This window comes from Lepidochelys kempii, chromosome 1 (assembly GCF_965140285.1).
Source record: "Lepidochelys kempii isolate rLepKem1 chromosome 1, rLepKem1.hap1, whole genome shotgun sequence".
NCBI lineage: Eukaryota > Metazoa > Chordata > Testudines > Cheloniidae > Lepidochelys > Lepidochelys kempii.
Window position 1 is genome coordinate 607738 of NC_136380.1, and position 18049 is coordinate 625786.

Here is an 18049-nt window from a genome sequence, read left to right on the forward strand (position 1 = left end):
ACGGACAGGTCCCTGCATACCTTACTGAGTTACCAGGTGTATCTGCCTTCTCTCAGTGGATCAGTTATATAACTGATGGTCCTTAATTGGCCATCTAGCAGGCTGGGCAGAGCTGACACCAACTTATCTGGGGTATCACCCAGAAGCATAGCACAAGTTTGAAATACAGACAGTATAAAGCCAATATTCATAACTTTAAATATAAAAAGCATAATCCTAACCAGCAAACCATAACCTTGTCCTAGACACCTTTTTTGACCCCCTTTATACAAGATTTGGTGCCACTACAGGACCTTGGTTGCAACTCATGCTCAAATAAATTGGTTAGTCTCTAAGGTGCCACAAGTCCTCCTTTTCTTTTTGCGAATACAGACTAACACGGCTGTTACTCTGAAACCTGTACAGTCCCAGTTCACGTCAATCACGTCACAGTTCCTGTCATCTAACAAACCTTCTGTTTTACTGGCTGGCTGAGAGGCACGTCTGACTGCGGAGTTGCGGGGCAGGACTCTCTGGCTTCCCCAGGAGCCCGCCTGGGCGGACTGGCTGTGGGAAGCGCACGGTGTGAAATGGGGATGCCGAATGCTCCTGAGCTTAGAGTCATGCATCTCCATACATCCCTTCCATTGATACACCCCCCACCCATTCACTCCAATCCCCATACGCCCCTTCCAGTCATCCACCCCACCTTCCATCCATTCACCCCATCTCCATACACCCCTTCCATTCATACACCCCCCACCCATTCACCCCTTCCAGTCATCCACCCTCACCTTCTACCCATTCACCCCATCTCCATACACCTCTTCCATTCATACACCCCCCACCCATTCACCCCTTCCAGTCATCCACCCTCACCTTCTACCCATTCACCCCATCTCCATACACCCCTTCCAATCATCCACCCCCACCTTTCATCCATTCACCCCATCTCCATACACCCCTTCCATTCATACACCCCTCACCCATTCACCCCTTCCAGTCATCCACCCTCACCTTCTACCCATTCACCCCATCTCCATACACCTCTTCCATTCATACACTCCACACCCATTCACCCCTTCCAGTCATCCACCCTCACCTTCTACCCATTCACCCCATCTCCATACACCCCTTCCATTCATACACTCCACACCCATTCACCCCTTCCAGTCATCCACCCCCACCTTTCATCCATTCACCCCATCTCCATACACCCCTTCCATTCATACACTCCACACCCATTCACCCCTTCCAGTCATCCACCCCCACCTCCATACACCCCTTCCATTGTTACATCCCCCTTCTACCCAGATGGGGCTCCGGGGCTGGAGGTGCAGGGCTCAGGCGCTGGGCGGGGTGGGGCTGGCTGGGGGGGGGCCTCTGGGGCAGGGCGGGGCGGGGCTGGGGGCGGGGCTGAGGGGCTGGGCGGGGCTGGTTGGGGGCGAGGCTCGGGGCGGGATGTGGTTCCCATGGTAACCAGTCGCGTCCGCGCCTTGCTGCGGTCCGAACACTGGGGGCGGGGCCGAGGGCCGGGCCGGGCCGGGCCGGGCCTGGCCTGGCCTGCGCTGCTGGGAGCCGCCACCCAGCGCCTGGCCCGCCCGCTACCCCGGCTCGGCTCGGCTCGGCTCGGCGCGGCCACGTGGTGAGTGGGGCTGGAGCCGTGTGGGGCAGCATCGCCCGGCCCGGCCCGGCCCGGCCTGGGGGCGGGGCAGAGGGAGCGCAGAGCAGAGCGGCGCCGCCGGGGCCGGCTGCTGGGGGCGGGGTCGACTGCTGGGGGAGGGGGGACGAGGGGGGGCACGACTGCTGGGGGAGGGGGCGAGAGAGGATGCGGGGGGGGCTGTTGGGGAAGGGGTGCGGGGGGCTGAGGCTGGGGGTGTCTGACGACTCTGCGCTGGCTATGAGGAGGAGATTGGGGGGGGGGGCAGGGGCCGGGCACCGGGGCCTGGCGCTGGCCGTGGGGCGAGGGGCCGGGCACCGGGGCCTGGCGCTGGCCGTGGGGCGAGGGGCCGGGCACCGGGGCCTGGCGCTGGCCGTGGGGCGAGGGGCCGGGCACCGGGGCCTGGCGCTGGCCGTGGGGCGAGGGGCCGGGCACCGGGGCCTGGCGCTGGCCGTGGGGCGAGGGGCCGGGCACCGGGGCCTGGCGCTGGCCGTGGGGCGAGGGGCCGGGCACCGGGGCCTGGCGCTGGCCGTGGGGCGAGGGGCCGGGCACCGGGGCCTGGCGCTGGGCGAGGGGCCGGGCACCGGGGCCTGGCGCTGGGCGAGGGGCCGGGCACCGGGGCCTGGCGCTGGCCGTGGGGCGAGGGGCCGGGCACCGGGGCCTGGCGCTGGGCGAGGGGCCGGGCACCGGGGCCTGGCGCTGGGCGCTGGGCGAGGGGCCGGGCACCGGGGCCTGGCGCTGGGCGAGGGGCCGGGCACCGGGGCCTGGCGCTGGCTATGGGGCACGGCTGGGCTCAGTGGCCTGGCAGGAAGCCTAGCAGGGTTTCCTGGGCCCGGTGCTACCCGTCACCCGGCCGGACTCTCTGCCACACCCTGGGGTCCGGGTACCCTCCCCCTGTGGGGGACCCCGGCCCCGCCCTGGCCTGTCCGGCCACTCTGCCCTGGCGGGACCCTCAGTGGCTCGGGCCCTTGGCCACGGCCCCAAGCGAGGGAGGGGCGTGGGCAGCCTGTGCATGTCCTGCCCCAGGGACAGCAGGGTCGGCCTCGGCCCCCCTGAGCCCCCTCCTCAGCCCCCCTGTCCCGGTGTGCCTGCCCCCCCAGGGCACTGTGCCCCCTTGGCCATGGGGCGGTTACACCCGTGAGCCTCCCAATCGGCACCCTCCCCCCACACTCCCCAGTACCCCCTGCTGGGATCCTCCAGCCGGCGCGCTGCTCCCCCCGGCCAGCGCCCTGCTGCGCCCCCCCAGCTGCGCCCCCCGCCGGGATCCCCAGCCACGTCCCCCCCCCGCCGGGATCCCCCAGCCGGCGCCCTGTCCCCCCCCACTGCGCCCCCCGCCGGGATCCCCCTGCCACGTCCCCCCCCCACTGCGCCCCCCGCCGGGATCCCCCTGCCACGTCCCCCTGCCCCCCCCCCACTGCGCCCCCCGCCGGGATCCCCCAGCCGGCGCCCTGCCCCCCCCCCACTGCGCCCCCCGCCGGGATCCCCCTGCCACGTCCCCCCCCACTGCGCCCCCCGCCGGGATCCCCCTGCCACGTCCCCCTGCCCCCCCCCACTGCGCCCCCCGCCGGGATCCCCAGCCACGTCCCCCCCCCGCCGGGATCCCCTAGCCCAGCGGCCCCGCCCTCTGTCGCGGCGGCGGGGGCGGGGCGCTGTGACGGCGGCGGGGGCGGGGCGGCGGCGGTGACGTAGCCTCGCTCAGCTGCTGCCCGCACAATGGCCGGCCGGGCGGGGCGGCGGCCGGGCCTGGGACCCTGCGGCGCGGGGAGCCGCTAGCGTGAGTCGGGGCTGCAGAGCCTGGCAGTGCTGGGGGGCGGAGATGTAGAGCCTTGGCGTGGGGGGCAGCGCTCTCTGGGGGGTGCAGAGCCTGGTGGTGGGTGGGGCAGAGTGCCCTCCGGGAAGGGGGGATGCGGAGGGGGGGAGCAGCGCCCTCCGGGGAGGGGGGATGCAGAGCTGGGGGGGAGCAGTGCTCTCTCGGGGGGGGATGCAGAGCTGGGGGGAGGGGGGAGCAGCGCTCGCTGGGGGTAGGAGGGATGCAGAGCTGGGGGGGAGCAGCGCCCTCTGGGGAGGGGGGGATGCAGAGCTGGGGGGGAGCAGTGCTCTCTCGGGGGGGGATGCAGAGCTGGGGGGAGGGGGGAGCAGCGCTCGCTGGGGGTAGGAGGGATGCAGAGCTGGGGGGGAGCAGCGCCCTCTGGGGAGGGGGGGATGCAGAGCTGGGGGGGAGCAGTGCTCTCTCGGGGGGGGGATGCAGAGCTGGGGGGAGGGGGGAGCAGCGCTCGCTGGGGGTAGGAGGGATGCAGAGCTGGGGGGGAGCAGCGCCCTCTGGGGAGGGGGGGATGCAGAGCTGGGGGGGAGCAGTGCTTTCTCGGGGGGGGGATGCAGAGCTGGGGGGAGGGGGGAGCAGCGCTCGCTGGGGGTAGGAGGGATGCAGAGCTGGGGGGGAGCAGCGCCCTCTGGGGAGGGGGGGATGCAGAGCTGGGGGGGAGCAGTGCTCTCTCGGGGGGGGGGATGCAGAGCTGGGGGGGAGGGGGGAGCAGCGCTCGCTGGGGGTAGGAGGGATGCAGAGCTGGGGGGGGAGCAGCGCCCTCTGGGGAGGGGGGGGATGCAGAGCTGGGGGGGAGCAGTGCTCTCTCGGGGGGGGGGATGCAGAGCTGGGGGGAGGGGGGAGCAGTGCTCGCTGGGGGTAGGAGGGATGCAGAGCTGGAGGGAGGGGGGAGCAGCGCCCTCTGGGGAGGGGGGGATGCAGAGCTCGCTGGAGGGAGGGGGGGGATACAGAGCTGGGGGGAAGGGGGGAGCAGTGCCCCCATGCGAGGCTCTGAAGTGCCCCTGCTCCCAGCACCTGCTCGCCCCACGGCTCTGGGACGGAGCTCCCGGCTCTCGGTGTAGAGGAGCCCTGGAGCTGGGGCTAGCCGGCTCTTGCAGCCCCTGCTCTTTGCCAACTGTGCCCATGGTCTCAGAGGACACTGGATACTGGGTGGTGTGGCCTGAGCTGGCGGGGCCTCCAAGGGATGGGCAGGCCCCATAAGGCTCTGGCCACCCTGAGCCATTTCTGGGTTCTCCCCCTCCCTGAGCCGGGACAAGGGGCGGGGTGCCCAGGGGGCAGAGCCTCAGCAGGACCAGGGTGGCTGGATGTTCCTGGCCCTGGGCAGGGAGCTGGCCAGAGGACGGAGAGCTGCCTCTGGCCTGGTGCCTGCCTGGGCGGGATGCCAGGTCCTGGGGGGGCGTCTGAGGGCACCCCAGGGCCTGGGGCTGGGGCCGTTCAGGACAGCGCTGAGTGAGGGCACCGGTCCTGGCTCACCCCCACTCTCGCCCCTGCAGGTCAGTGGCAGTTGGGCCCGCAGCCTCGCTGACCGAGGGTCACCATGGCGAAGCGGGAGGCCAACGCCAGCCCCGTGGTGCGGCAGATCGACAAGCAGTTCCTGGTCTGCAGCATCTGCCTGGACCGGTACCCGCAACCCCAAGGTGCTGCCCTGCCTGCACACCTTCTGTGAGCGGTGAGCGCCCCCCCCCCCAGACCCCTTCATCCCCCCCAGGGCCCCTCCACCCCCCTAGGGCTCCCCCTCTACCTGCACACCTTCTGTGAGCGGTGAGCGCCCCCCCAGGCCCCTCTATCCCCCCCAGGGCTCCCCCTCTGCCTGCACACCTTCTGTGAGCGGTGAGTGCCCCCCCAGGGGCTCCCCCTCTGCCTGCAACCCTTCTGTGAGCGGTGAGTGCCCCCCCCAGCCCCCTCCACCCCCCGCCGGGCCCCCTCCGCCCCCCCAGGGCTCCCCCTCTGCCTGCAACCCTTCTGTGAGCGGTGAGCGCCCCCCCCAGCCCCCTCCATCCCCCCCAGACCCCCTCCACGCCCCCAGGGCTCCCCCTCTGCCTGCACCCCTTCTGCGAGCCGTGAGCGCCCCCCCCAGACCCCCTCCATCCCCCCCAGGGCTTCCCCTCTGCCTCCACCCCTTCTGTGAGCGGTGAGCGCCCCCCCCCAGACCCCCTCCACGCCCCCAGGGCTCCCCCTCTGCCTGCACCCCTTCTGCGAGCCGTGAGCGCCCCCCCAGACCCCCCTCCATCCCCCCCCAGGGCTTCCCCTCTGCCTCCACCCCTTCTGTGAGCGGTGAGCGCCCCCCCCAGGCACCGCCATCACCCCCAGGGCTTCCCCCTCTGCCTGCAACCCTTCTGTGAGCGGTGAGCGCCCCCCCCAGGTCCCTTCCATCCCCCCAGGGCTCCCCCTCTGCCTCCACCCCTTCTGCGAGTGGTGAGCGCCCCCCCCAGCCCCCCTCCACCCCCCCAGCCCCCCTCCATCCCCCCAGGGCTCCCCCTCTGCCTGCACCCCTTCTGTGAGTGGTGAGCGCCCCCTCCACCCCCCCAGGCCCCCTCCATCACCCCCAGGGCTACCCCTCTGCCTGCACCCCTTCTTTGAGCGGTGAGCGCCCCCCCAGCCCCCTCCATCCCTCCTATGGCTACCCCCTCTGCCTGCACCCCTTCTGTGAGCGGTGAGATGGGGGGGGCCTTCAGGGCCTCACCTGCCTGTGACCCGGTGCCGTGTCCCTGGGGGGGATGTGGGCAGCATGGCCAGCCCTGGCTGGGATGATTTAACTGGGAATTGGTCCTGCTTCGAGCAGGGGGTTGGACTAGATGACCTTCTGGGGTCCCTTCCAACCCTGATATTCTATGATTCTATGTGACCCAGCACCGTCTCCCAGTGGGGGGTGGGGCTGCAGGGGTGGATCTGCCTGTGACCCAGCGCCGTGTCCCAGTGCGGATGGGAGTGGGGTGCCCTGATTCAGCACCAGAGCTTCCGGCGTGCTGGCCAAGCTGCACTGTGCCCTGAGGCCTTTTGTTCTAGCCAGCTAACGCTATGGGGGAGACCCCCCACCAGCTGGGGCTGAGATGGGCCCATGGGCTATTGAACGGCTGGATCACCCCTAAAGCCAGCCTATCCTTGACCTCTCTCTCCAGGCTCTGGGCTGTTTTCCCAGGGACCTCTGAACAAGGGACACCTGATGGGAGGATTGGCCCCCACCTCAGGGAAGAGATCCACCCGGGGGTCTTCCCCCTTCTCCTCCGAATCGACCCTTACCAGGTCCAGGGTCCCCTCACTCTCCTCCCATAGAGCAGCTCAAAAGGGAAGAACCTGGTGGATTCCTGGGGCACTTCCCCATATCACAGGTGGGGCAGGTCCTTGTCCCCGTCCTGCAGATGCTGATTCATAAAAGTCCTCAGGATCAACCCCAGGGGCCCATAAACTCTCTCCACCAGCCCATGGGACGGAGGGTGACCTGCAGAGGCCCAGGTGGGCCAGACCCCCCATTTCATAGAATCATAGAATATCAGGGTTGGAAGGGACCCCAGAAGGTCATCTAGTCCAACCCCCTGCTCGAAGCAGGACCAATTCCCAGTTAAATCATCCCAGCCAGGGCTTTGTCAAGCCTGACCTTAATTTCTCCTGACCCATTTCTCCCACCAGCCCCAGAGCAAGACTGACAGGACATTGGACCCCCTGGTCTCTAAGGACCTTGCTGGGGCCCCCCCTCTGCTGAAGATGGTCAGCAGCGCGTCTGCCTTGGTGGAGGACCCGCCCCTGGGTAGTGGGTGGCGAAATCCATCACCCCCAGGCCTTATTTCTTCCCTGCCCGGGTCGCCTTGCTGAGGGGCTGTCACGGAGTCCCCGGGCGATGCTCTGGAACTGCTCCCCATGAAGCCAGTCAGGACTCTTGGGCAGTCACCTTCCTGTAAGCAGCCTGTCTTCAGGACACACAGCTCACACGGCTTCCACCTTCCTGGGTCTGACCTCGGAGCATTCAGCCTCCTCTGCCCCTCTGTGCGCTTCCCACAGCGAGTCCGCTCAGGCGGGGCTCCTGGGGAAGCCAGAGGGTCCTGCACCCCAACTTCGCAGTCAGACGTGACTCTCAGCCAGCCAGTAAAACAGAAGGTTTATTAGACGACAGGAACGTGGTCTAAAACAGAGCTTGCAGGTGCAGAGAACGGGACCCCTCAGCTGGGTCCATTTTGGGGGGCAGTGAGCCAGACAACCCCGTCTGCACTTCACTCCATGTCCCAGCCAGCCCCAAACTGAAACTCCCTCCAGCCCCTCCTCCTCTGGGTTTTGTTCCTTTCCTGGGCCAGGTGGTCACCTGATTCCCTTGTTATCCAACCCTTCAGCTTTCACCTTGGGGGTGGGGAGGGGGGAAAGGGCCCAGGCCATCAGTTGCCAAGAAACAGGGTGTTGGCCATTCTCTGTGTCCAGACCCCTGCACACCCCTGCCCTCTAGGGCTCTGCAATGATCATACACCCTTACCCCACCCTCTAAATACTTAAGAACTGCATAGGGGAAACTGAGGCACCCCCCACAATATTCGGAGGAAACATTAAGAATAGTCCCACTTCGTCACAGGGGCCCCACTATGTCCATAGTCACCTTCTGGAAAGGTTCCTCTGTGTTGGGCAGGGGTCTCAAGGGAGCTTCTCCCTTATCCTGGCCTTCCCTCCCCCCCACCTCTGGCCAGGGTTGCAGGACCTGCCGTGCCGCTGGGCCGCGTCCCAGACTCCGGGCCAGTCGTGGTTCTGCAGCAGCCGCTGCCTGGGGCCTGGATCCCCTGGTGTCCCGAGAGAGGGTCATTGCGGGCCAGGTACGACAGCTGGTGGTGACATTTCCGGGGCACCCCCAGCGGCCTCCTGATCCCCCACGGTTCTACTTCCCCTGGGGGAGCCCCGTCTCGGTACAGGAATCCCTTCTCCCACGGGAATCTGTCCCTGCAGCCTTCCCCACGGGGGTTTGCAGCCTGTGGCCAGCAAGTCCCCTCAGCTCCTCCTAGGAGGATCCTTCCGCAGCTCGGTCTGGAATTCAGGTGCTGGGGACGGGAGTGGGACCTGCTCCCTCTCGTGGGCTGGGCCTGGGGTCACAGCCCCGCTGAGCCCTGTCCCTGGTCGCTCCCTCCCTGCCGTGGGATCACTTCCCAGCAGCGTCTCTGGACCAGCTAAACCTGGTTGGCAGCCGAACTGCCCTGCCTGTGGGTCCCCCCCTCAACTGGGGTCTCAGCTCCACCCTTGCTCAGCGCTGCCCTTGCTGTCCCAGTGGGGGCAGGCAGCGAGCTCTCTGCTCTCCTTACAGCATCGGATCCAGCGTGAGCCCCCTCTCCGGTGTGCAGGGGGGCAGGGAGCCTCTTTCCGTCCCACCCAGTCCCAGGGGGCTGGTTACAGGTAGGCAGGTATCCTAAGCCTAGCAGCTCCTCCCCACTGCCAGCCAGGTCATCTGCATTTTCACTGACCATTTCCCTCTCCGCCGATTGGTTCCCTGGATTCAAATTCAGATCCTCGGCCGTTACAGGAGCAGGGCCTGGATCCTGTCCCAAAGAGAGACAGTCACCCCCCAACAGGACCTCACGGCCCATATCCTGGAGAGCCCCAACGACCAGCCAGCCCCACCCCTCCTGGGTCTGCACAGGGATCTGGGCCACAGGCAGGGCGAGGGGCTTTGTCCTTGGGACCCTCACTCAGCTCACACAGCCCCTCAGCATCTGAGGCTGCACCACCCAGGGCCTGACACCAGTTCTCTCTGTCGCAGGATCTCGCCACCCCAGGAATGTCTCCCCATTGACCATCCCTTTCCGCTCCCACTGGAGGTCTGAGGGGCCTGACCCCAGGAAACTCCACACAGACATATAGGCTGGGGCCGGGAGCCTGTCCACCTCCCCACCCATCGGGCTGACGGAGTCTATGGCCTTGGGACCCAGCAAGGGAGCTAGACACCGGGGCTTTTCCGCAGGGTCCCCCTGGTTCAAATCGCCAGCCTGCTCAAAGGCAGTGAGGTGGCATCCACATCCCCCCCCTTAACCAGGGCAGCAATTTAGTCTCGAGGTTCCCTGTGGAACTGGGGGTCTATCCACACTCACCCCTGGGAGGTCCCCTAGGCCTCTCCACCCCACCATCGCCAGTTCATGCTGCTGCTTTTCCTGCAGCTCTTTCTTTGGCTCTCGCTGTCTCCCACGGTCCTCGGACTCAGCTCCAATCCCGTCCGATTCCCTGATGGCAAACCCGATTGTGAAGACCCCCGTCTGGTTGGGGACAGGAGTCTTGGGGATGCCTGGCTACTACTCCAGCTGCTCCCAAATCCTGCTATAGCCCCATTTGGGGTCAGGACTCTGTTCCTTAGGGCGGTCATCGTCCTCCAGCTGCACGATGAACTGTGCTTTGGTGATCTTTCCCATGCACAACCCTCTCTTTTTGCACAGGGTTATTATCGTGGGGAGGAGGGATAGCTCAGTGGTTTGAGCATTGGCCTGCTAAACCCAGGTTTGTGAGTTCAATCCTTGAGGGGGCCATTTAGGGATCTGGGGCAAAAATTGGGGATTGGTCCTGCTTTGAGCAGGGGGTTGGACTAGATGACCTCCTGAGGTCCCTTCCAACTCTGATATTCTGTGATTCTATGGTGATAGGCCATCACTCCGCTGTTCCCAAGTTGTTGTGGACTCACAGGCCCGTGTGCTCTCAGCTCCCCACGGTTTCCAGGAGGAATCTCTAGTGTGCCAGCCCTTCTCGAGGTCACCACCTCTCTCCCAGGGTCGAGCCGCAGATTCCTCCACCCATGGGACTGCTTGCCGTAGTCCCCAGGGGGATCCTGTTACTGCAACAGTCCTTCTCGCTGGTCACACATTCCCAGGGGTTAAGCGTAGCTCCTTCGCCCCCTGGAACCACCCCTCTCTGAGCCTTCAGCACGCCTGGTCCTCATTAAGCCCCCTTTGTTTTACTGCTCCCCAGTCACTTACTGCAAGAAATGGGATTCACGGGATGCAGTACATCCCACCACTTGTCACGGAGTCCTCGGGCGATGCTCTGGACCTACTCTATACGAAGCCAGTCAGGACTCTGGGGGAGCCTCCTCTCTGAGAGCAGATTGTCTCCAGGGCAAGAAACTTACACGGCTTCGACCTTCCTGAGTCTGATCTCAGAGCATTCAGCATCGTCTTCTCACACTGTGCGCTTCCTGCAACGAGTCCGTGCAGGCGGGGCTCCTGGGGAAGCCAGAGGCTCCTGCACCCTAATTCCACAGTCAGACGTGACTCTCAGCCAGCTGGGAACACAGAAGGTTTATTACACGACAGGGACATGATCTAACACAGAGCTTGGAGGTACAAAGAAGAGGACCCCTCAGTCAGGTCCATCTTGGGGGGCAGGGGATCTGAGCCTCCCTCCTTCCCCAGCAGCTCCAAACTGAAACTCTCCTGCCCCTCTTCTGGCCTTTTTCTTTTTCCCTGGTCAGGAGGCCATCTGATCTCTTTGTTCTCCAACCCCTTCAGTTGCCACCTTTGCAGGGGAGGGGCCCAGGCCATCAGGTGCCAGGAGACAGGGTGTTGGCTATTCTGTGTGCAGACACCATCCCACTGGCCCTGTTAGGGCTCTGCAGCAATCACACCCTCTGATCCCCCCACCTAGAGACTTAAGAACTGCATAGGGGAAACTGAGGCACCCCCACAGTATTCAGAGAAAACATTAAGAACATTCCCACTTTGTCCCACATACACCATGTCCTGGGGCCGCAGGCTCCGTGCTGTGCCCCAGATGTGGTCCCTCAGTGTGCCAGACCTGCAGGGGGTCTCACTCTCCCTACAGGGCAGGTCATGCAGCCTCACCACCTGGGAAACAGACTCTGGACTCCAGCCTGCTGCTTCCCAGGGTGAGCTCTGCTCCGTGAGTCCAGCCAACGGACCCTGCTCTGAGATGGGTCCCCTCTTCAGGGATGAATGCACCAAGCCACCTTTTCAGAGGAGAGTCCCGTTTATTAGCCACCTAGGGAGTCCTTAGGGTAGCCCAGAGGACGGAAGGGAAAAACACAGACCGCTGCTGTGGGGTTGGCCTTGGCCAGTTCTTTTTACTGCCCCTCTCGGCTCCGACAGCTCGTTTATACCCGTGTCTCTGAGGGTGTCCGCACAACGACATTTTGCTGACACAAGTTTCGTTGGCATAGAGCCACTGCGGTCGTACGTCACTGGTGCGCATGCACACTCAGCTCCTCGCGTACTCACCAGGAGTGCTTGTGTCCGTGCACGAGGCTGTGCACAATGGGCGGGGCCCAGCGAGCAACCCGCCACCGTCCAGCGTAGCGGGTAGCATAGGCAATGCATGCGGGGACAGAAACGAGACAGAACAGGTGACTGGGAGCAAGAGGTCAACTTCCCACAATGCAACGGTCTCCATCCCATAATATCTCTATCCCATAACTTTTGCACCTCTCTTCACTTTCCCACGACCCTGGGCCGGACGAGTCGCTGTTCCCCATCTCTCCCAGAAGCGTGGCGCCCGCACAGGTCTGCTCTGCTGCCCTGAGTGTTGCGAGCCGTGTGCGGTCCTCGGGTATTTGCAGAGCTGCGGGATGTAGTGAAACCCACTCGAGGGGCGTGGTGCGATTCACAGAGCAGCTGCAGCTGGGATAGTGCCACTTCTGGGCTCATGTGTCCCGGGCTCTGGGCTCTGGATGAAGCTCACCCAGGACTCTGGGGCAGTGTCTCCCCTCAGGGCGCCTGTCCAAGGGCAAGGACCCTGCTCCACTTTGGCCCCTCCTGGGTCTGACCTCGGAGCGTTCAGCTCCCTGGTCACCCTGTGAGCTCCCTGCAGCAAGTCCCCCTGGGGGAGCCTCATCCCCAAAGGGCCCTGCCCCCAACTCCGCAGCCAGCTGTGACTCCCAGCCCGTGTGTGACACAGATGGGTTATTATCGTGGGGAGATGGGGGATCTAGAGCCCTGGGCCCTCGCCCCTGAGTCCCCAGCCAGGAGACTGACTCACTTCCAGCGGCCTGGCCTCAAACCCGCCCTATCACATGGGGCTGACCCACGCTTGGCTGCCTGTGTCAGTTCTGGGGTCCCCATTGGGGAAGGCTGGTGATGAATGGAAGAAGGCTTGGAAAAGTGATGGGAATAACTCAAGGGCTGCAGAGCTCCCCGGAGTGAGAGACTGGAGGAGCTCAGTCTGGGTAGCGGAACAAAGAGAAGGTGAGGGTGACTTGGTGATGGCCATATGGTGATACTAACACTCTTTCCACCCACTAGTGCCTCTGGAGGATGTTAAACAGCAGCTACTATTTTAAAATCATCAGATCCATGTAACTTGCACCCAAGAGTTTTAAAAGAGCTGGATGAGGAGCTTGCTGGACTGTTATGTTGATTTTTGACAAGTTTGAGACTGGAAGAAACTAATGTGGCAATATTTTTAAAGGGTAAAGGGGCTGACACAGGTAATTACAGGCCTGTCAGCCTGACATCAATGCAGGGCAAGATAATGGAGTGGCTGATACAGCACTTGATTCATAAAGAACTAAAGGAGGGAAATGTAATTAATGCAAATCAGCATGGGTTTATGGAAAATAGACCCTGTTAAACTGTCACAAGAGCAGAGGCTTGGGGCTCTGGAACGGCTCTGGATGAAGCCAGGCAGGACTCTGGTGCGACATCTCCCCTCAGGGCACCTGTCACCAGGGCAAAGCCCTGGGAGCGGTGTGGCGGGGGGCGGGGGAGCAGAGCCTCGGGCTCCCCCTCTTCAGTCCCCCAGCTGCAGACTGACTTGCCTCCTGCAGCCCAGCCTCAGTCACATCCAGCTGCCCCCCTCCATCCTTTGTCTCTTTCCTGGGCAAACCGGGCACCTGGCCTCCACCTCTCGCTTTGTTCTCAGCCTTGTGAAACTGGCCCTATTAAAGCACCATGGACTTCATTCTGTTACACATTATAGATGGGATCAAGTCATGACCACTTGTACCTAAGGAACCATTAACTTTGAGTTCTGTGATCAGTTCTTCATTGTCTCTTAGGCCAGGGTCTAATACAGAACCTCTCCCCATGACCCGTGCCGGTGCTGTGCTGTTGGAGTTAGGAAATTCTCCTCTACAGTCCTTAGGGATTCCAAAGGGCTGCTCGTACTGGCATGGGACGCTCCAGCGCGCATCACGCAGATTCAGTGGCATGCAGTGCTTTTCCCTACACGCTGCAGCCAGGCGCATCCAGAGGGTCATTTGGAGTCTGGAACAGACATGTACCAACACCCCACCTGGGCCTTTTTCGCCTAGGACACTGATCTACACGCATTCAACAGGATCATGTGTCTTCTGAGTTAGCAGTGACTTGGACACAGGTGATGCTATCTTTGACAAAGTCCCTCCCCTTCCTCTTTTGCACACTCACCCCTTCCTCAATGGGTTATAACCAGTGACTCTAACACTGCAATTGTGCGAATCATCCCACCAGCTTACAGCAATCACAACTAGATCGAACAGATGCTCCTAAATTCCACTTCCTTTTCTTTATCACCCAGCCCCCCAGTGCTGGTGTCTGGGTGGTACGTTCCTTCCCGAGGCTCTGGGCAGCGCCCCCTAGCGCTGGTAGGTGAGCTCCAGGCACTGCACTGGGTCTGCTTCCCCTGACCCTGCCCCCCCCGGGGCCATGCTGGGTCAGAGAATATCAGGGTTGGAAGGGACCTCAGGAGGTCATCTAGTCCCACCCCCTGTTCAAAGCAGGACCTATCCCCAACTAAATCATCCCAGCCAAGATGTCAAGCCTGACCTTAAAAACTTCTAAGGAAGGAGATTCCACCACCTCCCTAGGTAACGCATTCCAGTGTTTCATAGATTCATAGATATTTAGGTCAGAAGGGACCATTATGATCATCTAGTCTGACCTCCTGCACAATGCAGGCCACAGAACTTCACCCACCACTCCTAAAAAAGACCTCACACCTATATCTGTGCTATTGAAGTCCTCAAATTGTAGTTTGAAGACCTCAAGGAGCAGAGAATCCTCCAGCAAGTGACCCATGCCCCATGCTACAGAGGAAGGCGAAAAACCTCCAGGGCCTTCCAATCTGCCCTGGAGGAAAATTCCTTCCCGACCCCAAATATGGCGATCAGCTAAACCCTGAGCATATGGGCAAGATTCATCAGCCAGATACTACAGAAAATTCTTTCCCGGGTAACTTGGATCTTACCCCATCTAAAAACCCATCACAGGCCATTGGGCCTATTTACCATGAATATTTAATTACCAAAACCATGTTATCCCATCATACCATCTCCTCCATAAACTTATCGAGTTTAATCTTAAAGCAAGATAGATCTTTTGCCCCCACTACTTCCCTCGGAAGGCTATTCCAAAACTTCACTCCTCTGATGGTTAGAAACCTTCGTCTAATTTCTAATCTAAGGGTTTCACCACCCTCCTAGTGAAAAAGTCCAACCTAAACCTCCCCCACTGCAACTTGAGACCACTACTCCTCGTTCTGTCATCTGCTACCATTGAGAACAGTCTAGATCCATCCTCTTTGGAACCCCCTTTCAGGTAGTTGAAAGCAGCTATCAAATCCCCCCTCATTCTTCTCTTCTGCAGACTAAACAATCCCAGTTCCCTCAGCCTCTCCTCATAACTCATGTGTTCCAGACCCCTAATCATTTTTGTTGCCCTCCGCTGGACGTTTTCCAATTTATCCACATCCTTCTTGTAGTGTGGGGCCCAAAACTGGACACAGTACTCCAGATGAGGCCTCACCAATGTCGAATAGAGGGGAACGATCACATCCCTCGATCTGCTGGCAATGCCCCTAATTATACATCCCAAAATGCCATTGGCCTTCTTGGCAACAAGGGCACACTGCTGACTCATATCCAGCTTCTCGTCCACTGTCACCCCTAGGTCCTTTTCTGCAGACCTGCTGCCGAGCCATTCGGTCCCTAGTCTGAAGCGGTGCATTGGATTCTTCCGTCCTAAGTGCAGGACTCTGCACTTGTCCTTGTTGAACCTCATCAAATTTCTTTTGGCCAATCCTCTAATTTGTCAAGGTCCCTCTGTATCCTATCCCTCCCCTCCAGCGTATCTACCACTCCTCCCAGTTTAGTGTCATCTGCAAACTTGCTGTGGGTGCAATCCACACCATCCTCCAGATCATTAATGAAGATATTGAACAAAACCGGCTCCAGGACCGACCCCTGGGGCACTCCACTTGACACCGGCTGCCAACTAGGCATGGAGCCATTGATCACTACCCGTTGAGCCCGACAATCTAGCCAGCTTTCTATCCACCTTACAGTCCATTCATCCAGCCCATACTTCTTTAACTTGCTGGCAAGAATACTGTGGGAGACTGTGTCAAAAACTTTGCTAAAGTCAAGGAACAACACGTCCACTGCTTTCCCTTCATCCACAGAACCAGTTATCTCGTCATAGAAGGCAATTAGATTAGTCAGGCATGACCTTCCCTTGGTGAATCCATGCTGACTCTTCCTGATCACTTTCCTCTCCTCTAAGTGCTTCAGGATTGATTCCTTGAGGGTCTGCTCCATGATTTTTCCAGGGACTGAGGTGAGGCTGACTGGCCTGTAGTTCCCAGGATCCTCCTCCTTCCCTCTTTTAAAGATGGGCATTACATTAGCCTTTTTCCAGTCGCCCGGGACTTCCCCCGATCTCCATGAGTTTTCAAAGATAATGGCCAATGGCTCTGCAATCACATCCGCCAACTCCTTTAGCACTCTCGGATGCAGCGCATCTGGCCCCATGGACTTGTGCACGTCCAGCTTTTCTAAATAGTCCCGAACCACTTCTTTCTCCACAGAGGGCTGGTCACCTCCTCCCCATGCTGTGCTGCCCAGTGCAGCAGTCTGGGAGCTGACCTTGTTAGTGAAAACAGAGGCAAAAAAAGCATTGAGTACATTAGCTTTTTCCACATCCTCTGTCACTAGGTTGCCTCCCTCATTCAGTAAGGGGCCCACACTTTCCTTGGCTTTCTTCTTGTTGCCAACATACCTGAAGAAACTCTTCTTGTTAGTCTTAACATCTCTTGCTAGCTGCAACTCCAGGTGTGATTTGACCTTCCTGATTTCACTCCTGCATGCCCGAGCAATATTTTTATACTCATCCCTGGTCATTTGTCCAATCTTCCACTTCTTGTAAGCTTCTTTTTTGTGTTTAAGATCAGCAAGGATTTCACTGTTAAGCCAAGCTGGTCGCCTGCCATATTTACTATTCTTTCGACACATTGGGATGGTTTGTCCCTGTAACCTCAATAGGGATTCTTTGAAATACAGCCAGCTCTCCTGGACTCTTTTCCCCCTCATGTTATTCTCCCAGGGGATCCTACCCATCTGTTCCCTGAAGGAGTCGAAGTCTGCTTTCCTGAAGTCCAGGGTCCGTATTCTGCTGCTTTCCTTTCTTCCTTGTGTCAGGATCCTGAACTCGACCATCTCATGGTCACTGCCTCTCAGGTTCCCATCCACTTTTGCTTTCCCTACTAATTCTTCCTGGTTTGTGAGCAGCAGGTCAAGAAGAGCTCTGCCCCTAGTTGGTTCCTCCAGCACTTGCACCAGGAAATTGTCCCCGACGCTTTCCAAAAACTTCCTGGATTGTCTGTGCACCGCTGTATTGCTCTCCCTCCCCCGGGCGCTGCACTGGGTCCATTCCCCCTGACCTCCCGGGCACTGCGCTGGATCCACCCCCCGGTGTGGAAGAGAGGTGGGGGCAGAGATGGGCTCTGGGAACTCTCAGTGGCCGGAGAGATTCCTGCCCGGGGAGAGCGACCAGGCCGGGCTGGCCCAGGGGCGATGGGAAAGAATTTTGAAGGGGACAGCTGCCCCCCCTTCCATCAGAGCTGCCTGGGGGGAGCTTCATTTTGGGTGTCTCAGGGCGTGACCCTCTGCACCCCCTGGAGTGATGTTCACTTATCTCCCTCTGCCTCATTTTCCCCCCCAGCTCCCCACTGTCCCGCACCCACTCACCTGTCCGTCCGTCTGTCCCACCCCATTCACAGGGCTCATGGCTGGCTCGTCTCTGGGATCACCCCGCTGCCTGGCGTGCACTCGTTTGTCCGGATCTCCTCCCTCCCTGTCCGACTGTTTGTCTCTCCCTCCCTCTCTGCCCCCGTCCGTCCATCTCCCCCTGCCCGGATCCCTTCCCCGTCTGTCCGATCCACCCTCGTAGGCTCCACTTGTCCCGGTGCTGGCCCAGCCGAGCTCCCTGCAGCCTGCCCGCAGCCTGGCCCGCGCCTCCTGACCCTCTTGTTTTGCCCGCTCTGTCCCAGGTGTCTCCAGAACTATATCCCGCCCCAGAGCCTCACCCTGTCTTGCCCCGTGTGCCGCCAGACCTCCATCCTGCCGGAGCAGGGCGTGGCCGCACTCCAGAGCAACTTCTTCATCACCAACCTCATGGAGGTGCTGCAGCGCACCCCCGAGGGCAGCAGCCGCCCGGACGCCACCACGCTGGACCCCGTCAGCGCCATCACCGGCCAGCCGCTGTCCTGCCCCAACCACGAGGGCAAGGTGGGGGCCCCTGGCCGGGAGAGGGGCGGGGTGACCCCGCGTCCTGGGGAGGTGGGGGCCCCTGGCCGGGAGAGGGGCGGGGTGACCCCGCGTCCTGGGGAGGTGGGGGCCCCTAGGAGAAAGGGCCAGGCCAGGGTGCCCCCAC

The 18049-nt window shown here is 61.5% G+C and overlaps 1 protein-coding gene across 1 annotated transcript in view; it reads left to right on the top strand.

Annotated features, from left to right (window-relative positions):
* The first annotated feature begins 3306 nt into the window (after window positions 1-3306).
* Window positions 3307-18049, top strand: part of TRIM3 (tripartite motif containing 3) — a 34474-nt gene continuing 19731 nt past the window's right edge. Inside the window, 4 exon segments of the mRNA XM_078851851.1 lie at window positions 3307-3413; window positions 4955-5085; window positions 5087-5130; window positions 17667-17904. Of these exon segments, the coding sequence (XP_078707977.1) occupies window positions 4999-5085; window positions 5087-5130; window positions 17667-17904 (369 nt within the window). The 5' untranslated portion in view covers window positions 3307-3413; window positions 4955-4998.